Consider the following 10,608-nt stretch of genomic DNA (forward strand, 5'->3'; position numbering starts at 1 on the left):
AGCACCTGGGTGGCTCAGTGGGTTAAAGCCTCTGCCTTCGGCTCAGGTTGTGATCCCAGGGTCCTGGGATCGAGCCCCACATCAGGCTCTCTGCTCGGTGGGGAGCCTGCTTCCCCCTCTCTCTCTGCCTGTCTCTCTGCCTACTTTTGATCTCTGTCAAATGAATAAATAAAATCTTGAAAAAAAATAAAGTGTCCTAACAGTATTTGACAGAGTAATTCTTATCTAGATCCTCTGAGAAGGACGCAGAACTGTAACTGAATCCATGGATTTTTTGAAACCAAATGTCTAGGTTTTGTCTGTGTGAGACATCCCTTTCGTACTTTGTTGCCATCATACACAAGCACTTTGCTGAAATAAATAGAGAATAAGTAGGATAAGTAACTGATAGTTACAAAACATACTTATATAGTATAAATCCATTGTGGAAATGCCTGTTCTCCCTCTGTTCTCATATCCAGAAATCAAAGAACTGGTCTGTCCAAACACAGATTTTAGGCCGATGAGAATTGGAAATGACTATGATTCTCAAACTTGGCCACATGACCACCAACTAGAAATAACGGAGAGAAATCCAGTGTGGGCTCTGGTATCTGCTCTACCCCAAAATGAGCAATTGCCTTTTATTTACCTTTCACGAATGATAGAATCGTTTATTGCTTGTTTTCACTTTAACAAAAACTTGAGCTTCACAAAGTTTGTTTCTTGTTTTAAATAATTTGGCTTTTTTCGTTGACTTCCTTTTCTTAAAATATATGTACATTTGGAGCACCTGCCTGGCTCAGTTGGTTAAAGCTTCCAACTCTTGATTTTGTCTCAGGTTGTAACCTCAGGCTTGTGAGATTGAGCCCGGGTTCTTTCTGGGCTGGCCGAGGAGCCTGCTACTCTCTCTCTCTCTCTCTCTCTCTCCCTCTACCCCACCCCACTTTCTCTCTCTCCCTCTTTAAGAACAACAATAAAAAGATATGTGTATGTTCTTTTTAATCTATAAAAATAGTGTTTCTTGGTTACTCCTGTTGTATTAATCTGTAATTAGTAAACATCCAAAATGTTCTAGGTATAAATTATGCCCTTTCTCTGTGATATATACGTTTACTTACAATTATATGTTTCTAAGTTCCTTGTCTATTTCTCTCTCTTGCTTTCTGCCTAACTATAGAGTAACCAAATAAGGCAAATGGAAGAAGTAAAAATTTCAAAGAAGAGTAAAGTAGGAATTCTTCCATTTGTTGCTGAATTTGAAGAATTTGCTGGACTTGCAGAATCGATCTTTAAAAATGCTGAGCGTCGTGGAGATCTAGATAAAGCATACACTAAACTTATCAGAGGAGTATTTGTTAATGGTAAGCCTTTGTGATGTACTGAAGAATTTTTTGGTTGGTCGGTTCACTATGGTCACTCAAGTTGGGAGATAGATATGTTCATTATTTCCATATTCTATAGTCTTATTTAAGTTTTTTGAAAGTAGCTATTTCTTGAATCTGAAAAAATAAGAAGCAGTACATTAAACCCATTCATATTCATCAGGAACCGCTTCTATTTTAGGGTTCATATGGGATTATCACTATGCAAAATTGAAATTCCTTTTTTAATCACAAAAAAAACCAACCCTTTTAAAAAATTTTAAAATGAGATTTTACATTTGCATTTTAGCGAGACTCTTTGGGAGATGATAGGCAGTGATGTCTGTGTAATATTAAACAAATCAATTTACTTCTTTAGGCCTTGGTTTTTTTATCTGTCACATAAGGTAGATTAATGCTAAACTACGGTCTTCCTGTGGCAGATCCTACAATTAGGTTACAGAAACAGTATAATGGGCCATTTAGTTTGTAATAAATGATCTGACTGCATATATTCAGGAACTTTAAAAGCTGAAACAGTTGACAGGAAGTGGAATCATCTTCCCAATCACATACAACATTTTCAGTGGTATTTCTTTTAAATTTAAAAATAGCTTTGGGGCACCTGGGTGGCTCGGTTGGTCAAGCATCCAACTCTTGATCTCAGGGTCATGAGTTCAAACCCCAGGTTGGGCTTCATGCTGGGTATGGAGCCTACTTTAAAAAAAAAATTAAATTCAAAGTAGCTTTGCTTTGTCTGACTGTAAAGTAATATATGCTCATTGTACACCCCCCAAAATGAAAAAAAAAGATTAAAAAAATCAAGTAAAAAATGAAAATAATTTGTAATTTCATCAGGCAGAGAACATTTAATTTTTATTCTTCTAAACTTTTTAATATTTCTCCTTATTTTTGTGCCTACTGTATATATGTGTATGTGTATTCTTGAATATAAGTTTTTATCATACCTTACACTCTGTTTTGGAATCTGCTACTCTGTTATTCTAATACCTCTCCTTGTCAGTTTTTATTATGACTGTAATCATTTTTAATGAATGTGTAGTACTGTATCATTATTTATCATTATCAAATCTTGTATTATTATCATTATTTATCAAATCTTAAATCATTATCAAATCTTCATTAATAAGCATTTAGCTTGTTTCCAATTTTTTGCATATATTTTTATATTCTTGCCCAATAATTTCCTTGGGTTAAATTACTGGAAATGGAATTACCAGGTCAAAAGGTTTGCGTATATCTCAAGGCCTTTGCCAGATTGTCTCACAGAAAGGTGAGTTTAATGTTCCAGGAGTTTAATGTTCTCATTAATGCTGAATATTAGTAAGTATTTTCAGTCTTTTTATTCTTTGTCAACTTAATAGAGTAAAATTGATTTTGTTCATAGTATCTTTTCTTTTGTCATGCAAGAGCTTTGGAAATTTCCTCTCAGATTTATCCATCTCTCCTTTTATGATTTCTAAGTTTTGGATTATCTATAAAAAAATCATGCAATCACAAAATTATTTTTTGTAAGATTTTATTTATTTGGCACAGAGAGAGCACAGGCAGGGGGAGTTGGAGGCAGAGGGAGAAGCAGTCTCCCTGCTGACAGGGAGCCCAATGCAGGGCTCCATCCCAGGACGCTAGGATCATGACCTGAGCTGAAGGCAAACACTTAAGTAACTGAGCCACTCAGGAGCCCCAACGTTATTTTTTAAATTAGATTTATTTTCCTTAGTACTTTTGATTATATTTGTTTATTTGCTTGTTACATTTTTAAGTACTTGAGCAATTTAGAATTTGTTTGGCTGAAAATGGGAAATAGGAATCCAGGGTTTATTAGTGTATTTGAAAGGACCAGCTGGTTGTCCTACCACATTCTGAATAATTCATCATTTCCCCCACTGATTTGAAAAGGTACCTTTATTATATACTACATTTCCATTTATATGTTTATAATTATTTTATTTTATTTAAAGATTTTATTTATTTATTTGACAGAGAGAGATCACAAGTAGGCAGAGAGGCAGGCAGAGAGAGAGGGGGACGCAGGCTCCCTGCTGAGCAGCACAGAACCCATTGCAGGGCTCGATTCCAGGACCCCAAGACCATGACCTGAGGCGAAGGCAGAGGCTTAACCCACTGAGCCACCCAGGCGCCCCTGTTTATAACTATTTCAGTGTGATTTTTGTATTAGGGCTAGGTGGATATGGAGACCCTTTAGACTATCTTAAGTCCAGAAATGTGCTTACTTCTTAAACTTAAAGATGAAAAAAAAATCATGTAAGTATTTTATAGCTAAATATGGTAATCCTAATGTCAGGATGTTATTATATTTTTTCTTCTTTTATTTTAGTGGAGAAAGTAGCAAATGAAAGCCAGAAGACCCCCAGAGATGTAGTTATGATGGAAAATTTTCACCATATTTTTGCAACACTTTCTCGTTTGAAAATCTCATGTCTAGAAGCTGAAAAAAAAGAAGCCAAACAAAAATACACAGATCACCTTCAGTCTTATGTCATTTACTCTTTAGGACAACCTCTTGAAAAACTAAATGTAAGTATATTTTCATTCATTATTATTTTCCTGATTTTGAACCTCTGTACATAAGTTTACATACGAAAAACACAAGACATTCATCCTAAATTTGCTCATGCATTGATGGGAAGGATAAGGAAGGAGGGACCCAGTTATCAAAGGTTCCAGTGTACTAAGATACTGCTAGATGGTCTGTGTTACTTCTTTTAATTGTTGTAAACAGTGACGTGGGGTAAGGTGGTAGCAACCCATTTTACAAATGAAGAAACTGAAAGTAAATACACTTGCTTGAAGTTACAACAACTGGCAAGTAGCAAAGCTGGGGAATGAACCCCAGGTCAGGCTTTTCCATTATTCCAGACTCTTCTATTTCATACCTCACAAATGGTGGGTCTTTAACCTTAGTTCAGATGAAGGTTTCAAAAACTTTATCAAGATGAAAGGAAAAACTTAAAAATTTTTCTTCTTCTTTCTTTCCCTTCCTTTCCTGAACAGAGTTATTCCCCAGAACATAGTTGACTAAAATTAAGAAAGGATGGTTTGGAGGCACCTGGGTAGCTCAGTTCGCTGAGCCTCTGACTTGGTTTTGGCTCAGGTCACGATCTCAGGAGTTGTGAGGTCAAGCACCACATCAGACTCCACACTAACTGCTTGATGATTCTCTCCCTCTGCCCCTCCCTCTAGGGTTAAAGGTCTGTCTCAGACCTAAATCCTGTGTGATACTTAACTGCAACATCAGAGACATTCCCTGTGAAATCAAATTTAAAGCAGAAACATTGCTAGATCCTTTAATATTTAACATTGCTGTAGAAGCTCTAGCCAATGCAATAAGACCTAAAACATAAATAAAATATATTGAAAGAGAGTTAACAGGGCACTTGGTGGCTCATCTGATTCTTGATTTCAATTCAGGTCATGATCTCAGGGTCATGAGCTCAAGTGCTTGCATCGGGTTCTGTACTGAGAGTAAGAACCTACTTAAGATTCTCGCTCCCTCTCCCTCTCTCCCTCCCAACCCTGCCCACATGCACACACATTCTCTCTCTTTAAAGAAAAAGAGAGTCAAGATTATAATTACAGGTATATATGTTGAAATTAGTGAACTATAATAAATAACAGGATTCAAAATAAAAATATAAAAACTTATTTCCTGTATGTCCTAATAACCAATTAAAAGTTTATATGGAAACAAAAATCTAAAAGCACCAGGAATAGACTTGTCAAAACAATTATTAGCAAAAACATAATAATAATAATTTAATGAAGAATAAGCAAAGAGTAATTGCCAAGAAAATTTTAGAGAAAAGTAATGAGAAGGGGGTTTGCCTTTTCAGTATTAAGAGTATATTGTATAGTGATCAAATACAGACTTGCCAATCAATAAAATTGCATTAAAAACAAATATAAAAAATTTTTAAAAAATAAAATAAAAAACAAATATATTTCAGAGACAACCTGAGATGAATATTTGTAACAGTCCAGTAGTCAGTAATATAAACTATAATATACCTTTTTTAAATCAGTAAGACAAACACTAAAATCCCAACATATAAATGGGCAAGGGTTCTGAATATACTAGGAAACATATGAAATCAAGTTAACTTCATTTATAGCCAAAAAATTGTGAAATAAAGAAACAAGTCTTTTTCACTCATCAAAGTGCAATGATTTCTTTAAATTGTGATAATATGGTAGTAGCAGTCTCTTCTGTACTATTGACAGAAATATAAATTGTTTGAACTTGCCTGGGAAGCAATTTATGTACATTAACAATCTTCAGAATATTTAAAATTACACTTCTCAACTGAGGAATTATAGTCATAGAAATTTGTGCCGAAAAGTTACCAATAATGTGGGTAAATAGTTGCGTATGAAAGATACTTATGACAATTGTGTTTAAAATAAATTTCTTTTAATCTGAGTAGATTCTGCCAACTTTTAAAAAAAAGTGAAAAGTGTTAAATATCCAGTACTGGAGGAATGAATGTGTAAGTTGTAGTTCAGTCGTTAGATGGAATATTATGTAGCCATTACAATTTATACTTCAAAAAAAAATAAATGTTGCAAAATATTTTTCAGAATTAAAAAAATAAAATAAAATTTTAAATTAAAATTAAATTTAAAAAATAAGTATACATGGAAAATATAACATACAATATTATTATCTCCCCTATGTACTCATTAGAAATAGGGGCGCCTGGCTAAGTTGGTAGAGCATATAAGTCTTGATCTCAGGGTTATGAGTTCAAGCCCCACACTGATTCTATAAAATAAAATCAAAAATAGAATCTTGGGGCACCTGCGTGGCTCAGTCGCTAAGTATCTGCCTCTCTTTATTTATTTTGTCAAATAAATAAAATCTTTTAAATAATAAAATATTAAAATAAAAATATAGACTCTCTTAAAAAATCTTAAAAAAAAAACAAAAAGATTAGAAGGAAATCTAAAATGGTAACACTGGTTATCTCTGAGTAGTGAAATAATTGTTACTTTATCCTTCATACTTTTATGTATTTTCTGAGTTTTATACAGTTAATAAAATAAACTGTTTTCTAAGTAGGACTTTTTAATTTAAGTGACAATAAAAGCAGTGCTTAGCCATTATTTCTTTTATTTCACATTTTTGTTTTTATTTATTTTGCCTTTTTTGGTGGGGGTAGTTTCACATTTTTATTTCAGTTCCAGTTAACATACAGTATAGTATTAGTTTCAGGTATAATGATGCATTACTTACATACAACACGCAGTGTTCATCACAGCAAGTGCCCTCCCTTAATACCCCTCACCCACCTCCCATCCAGCAACCCTCAGTGTACTTTCATAGTTAAGAGTCTCTTACAGTGGGACACCTGGATGGGTCAGTGGGTTAAGCATGTGCCTTTGGGGAAAAAAAAAAATCTGCCTTCAGCTCAGGTCACTATCCCGGCACCCTGGGATCAAGCCGTACATCGAGTTCCCTGCTTGGCGGGGAGCCTGTTTCTCGCTGTCCCTCTGCTGCCACTGCCCCTGCTTGCATGTACACGCTTTCTCACTCACTCACTCGCTTGCTCTCTGTCAAATAAATAAATAAAATCGTAGGGAAAAAAAAGAGTCTGCTTCTCTTTTTACCCCCTCTGTTCATTTGTTTTTTTTCTTAAATTCCACATGAGTGAAGTCATATGGTGTTTGTCTCTCCAACTTATTTCGCTTAGCGTAATACTCTCGCTTCATCCACTTTGTTGCATGCAAATGGCAAGATTTTGGTTTTTGATGGCTGCATAATATTCCATTGCATATATATTCCACATCTTCTTTTTTCATTTCCTTGAAGCATTTCTTTGAAGGCGTTGAAGCTCGAGTAGCACAAGGTATAAGAGAGGAGGAAGTAAGCTATCAGCTTGCATTTAACAAACAAGAACTTCGTAAAGTCATTAAAGAGTATCCTGGAAAGGAAGTGAAAAAAGGTCTAGATAACCTCTACAAGAAGGTTGATAAACATTTATGTGAAGAGGAAAACTTACTTCAGGTATGCCTCCTTCTGTTAACCATTCTAGATTGTACATCTTAAAATATATTGCTTTTCTCCAAACAAGTCCTCTGGAAAGGCTACGGATTTTCTAATTCTAGTGCAGGAGGAAATTTCCCTAAAGTGCTATAAAGTACAGACCAGATCAATGAGTTTTGAGGAAGAAAGGAATAATATGTATAATGTGTTTATATAGCTATGAGGAAGAAAGGAATAATATGTATAATATGTTTAGCTATTCCTGTTTACTTTATATTTCTACTTTATAGTTTTGAGGCATGAGTTGTTTTTCTTTTGTTTGGGGTTGGGGCAGGGGTTTTTTTAGGCTTTCTGTTTGTTTTTTGAGATTTGAGGGGAATAACTAAATGGAATAGAGTATATGGTACAGTGGAGTGATTCTGAGCATGGGAGCCAGAGTTAGAAACAGGTTCATAATGTGGCTCCAGATTATGCTGCATGACTTTGGGCAAGTCACTTAACATCTCTGAGCCACAATTTTCTTATTTGGAAAGTAGAAATAATACCTCTCTCATATAGTGGACACTACTACTATTGCCATTTATAGATGAGAAAATCAAAGCTTAGAAAAGTGGAGTAACATGGCCCCACAGCTGATGGGTGGTAGAGGCAAATTTAAACCCCAGATGGGGCCATTTTTCTCTATAAACCACACTGGAAGGCCCAGAGATAAGTGAGAATAATTTTGACTTCAATATCATCAAAGCCTTTTTTAGGGCTGTTGCATTTCTCTTGGCCTCTGAAAGTCAGATAGATGCGGATAAAGTGAGAGGAGTAGCAGGTACAAGAAAAACCATGAGCTGAAAGACGTAAAGCAAAAACTATAATACTGTTCAGTAAGTAGACTTAAGGTGACAGGATGCAGGGTTTATGAGATGAAGCGTTTACAAGGAAAATTCCTGGAAAAACTTATTCCCTCATCTGCTGGATAGTAATGATGGTCATAGCACCCACCCTCACCAGGTAGACTTGAGACTTAAATAGGATAATACGTATATAAAGCACTTTGTACTGTACTGATACAGAATAAGCCTTGATAAATGTCACCTGTTTGTATTAGCTAATATGTCAATGTATATATCAGGTTCTGCCTTGATAGTTATCTACAAAGTAGTTTCCACTGCTGAATCATATATATAATCCGTCTATCTCAATTTTGGTATCCTTCATGGCATCAAGCAATGTTTTGTATCATCCATTTAAGATAAATGTTTAAACTTCCATCTGGAATGAAATGTAAGCATTAACTGTTGCATTTCACTTAATTACTAGTCTTAGTTCCACGAATAATTGTGCATATACACATCTCTATTGGATATTGTAGTAGATATAATAATAGTTAAAATGTAATGAGTGTCAAACTCATTACCATGTCAAACACTGGTAAGCACCTTACATACTTGCACTCATTTAGTCCTCACAAGAAACTTATGAGAAAGGTATTATTGTTACTACCCTGGTTTACAGATGAGGAACTTGAGGCCCAGAGCAGTAATGTCACATACTCCAGGTCACATGTCTTGTAAGTTGAAGGAACAAAGATGCATGTCCTTAACCATTACCCTCTCCTAAAATCATCGAATATATCTTGATATTATTTCTACACACTTGATTATATATTTCCATTCATAATTTAATGACTTTTATTTTCATTTTTGTAATAGGTGGTGTGGCACTCTATGCAAGATGAATTTATACGCCAATACAAGCACTTTGAAGGTTTGATAGCTCGTTGTTATCCTGGATCTGGTGTTACAATGGAATTCACTATTCAGGACATTTTAGATTATTGTTCCAGCATTGCACAGTCCCACTAAAAAAGAAGAGATAAATGAAAGGAGTGTCTACTATTTTGTGTGTGTGTATATATACATATGTATATGTGTGTATACATACCTACACATGTATATGTGTGTATACATACACACACACACACACACACACAAAAGCAAAGATTTAGGTGCTAGGGAGCCCCATTGCTTTAAGTCAACAGATTGAGTAGGAGGAATGCTTATATACAGCTTTCCTTATCTGTGTAACTAATAACAGGAGAGCTACCTGCTGCAGTGGTCACTTGGCCCTATGTAATAACAGAGACATGTGAAAGGATGAACACCAAATTAAGTGGCCCAGAAAGTGACAAAACCATACTTTTGACAAGTTTATTTAATCCATTGGAGAAAAGGTACAACTCCAATAAATGTGTCATTTAAATGTTAAAAAATTTTAAAACCTTCTGAAAGAAGAAAGATAAATGAAAAAAATCACTTTGAGTACACCAGACATTATTCAAAATTATCAAGTAACTATGTTGAGAACCCAGACTTGGAACTTTATGTATTATTAAATGTCAAATAAATGGGTAATACCATACTACAAATATTCAAGAGCAAAAGTACCAATTTATGTAGCAGTTTTATCTGCCCAATAAGTTGTGTACTAACTTAAAACATTTCTCTCATCATAAAATGCCTTTAGCATTTTTCTATGACTGAGCAGAAAGTCTCCTTTTATTGTCTAGTTTCTTGTATTTGACAGTGGTTATCCTGTGTATAAGGCATTAGGAGTTCTTCAGTTTTCACTAATTCACTATTGCCTACAAATCATGTAACTACTAAAATATTGTACAGAATTTTTTTCCCTTCTAACTAATGTGTATATGGATAAGGAATCTTGTGATGATCAGTTATAAATTTAGATTTTGAGAATTATGTGACTTGTGTGGCAATGAATCTGAAATAAAGAAATTTTCAAAAAAATTTTCTTCAGAAAAGTTAAATTTTTCTTAGGTCTGTTATATGCTATTTTTATAAAACCAAATTCTTACAAAATCAATATACAAAAATTAATTACATGTTCATTTACCACAAAACACTTAAAAATATAATAAGAAAAATAGAACCATATATAACAGCATCAAAAATATTTAGTATTTAGGACTAAATCTAATAAAACATTATACTGTATATTGAATTATGCCTTCTCAAAGTTCATTTGTTGAACCCCTAACCACCAAACCCCCCCAATAGCATGACTGTATTAGAGATAAGACCTTTAAGGGGGGTGATTAAGGTTAAATGAGGCCATAAGGATAGAGCCGTGATCCAGCAGAACTGGTACCCATATAAGAAGACACTGGAGCTCTTTGTTTGCCATGTGAGGACACAGCAAAAAGGCCACCATTTCCAGGCCAGAAAGAGC

At 34.6% G+C, this 10,608-nt stretch overlaps 1 protein-coding gene across 7 annotated transcripts in view; it reads left to right on the forward strand.

The window, feature by feature from the left end:
* Positions 1–10,326, forward strand: part of EXOC1 (exocyst complex component 1) — a 60,150-nt gene extending 49,824 nt beyond the window's left edge. For all 7 annotated transcript variants that reach the window (XM_059384222.1, XM_059384232.1, XM_059384235.1 and 4 more), the window contains 4 exons: positions 1,160–1,343; positions 3,703–3,902; positions 7,195–7,389; positions 9,072–10,326. In XM_059384222.1, the coding sequence (XP_059240205.1) occupies positions 1,160–1,343; positions 3,703–3,902; positions 7,195–7,389; positions 9,072–9,224 (732 nt within the window). In that variant the 3' untranslated portion in view covers positions 9,225–10,326. The remainder of the gene's footprint in view (positions 1–1,159; positions 1,344–3,702; positions 3,903–7,194; positions 7,390–9,071) is intronic.
* The last annotated feature ends 282 nt before the right edge of the window (positions 10,327–10,608 follow it).

Source organism: Mustela nigripes, chromosome 1 (assembly GCF_022355385.1).
Source record: "Mustela nigripes isolate SB6536 chromosome 1, MUSNIG.SB6536, whole genome shotgun sequence".
Taxonomy (NCBI): Eukaryota; Metazoa; Chordata; class Mammalia; order Carnivora; family Mustelidae; genus Mustela; species Mustela nigripes.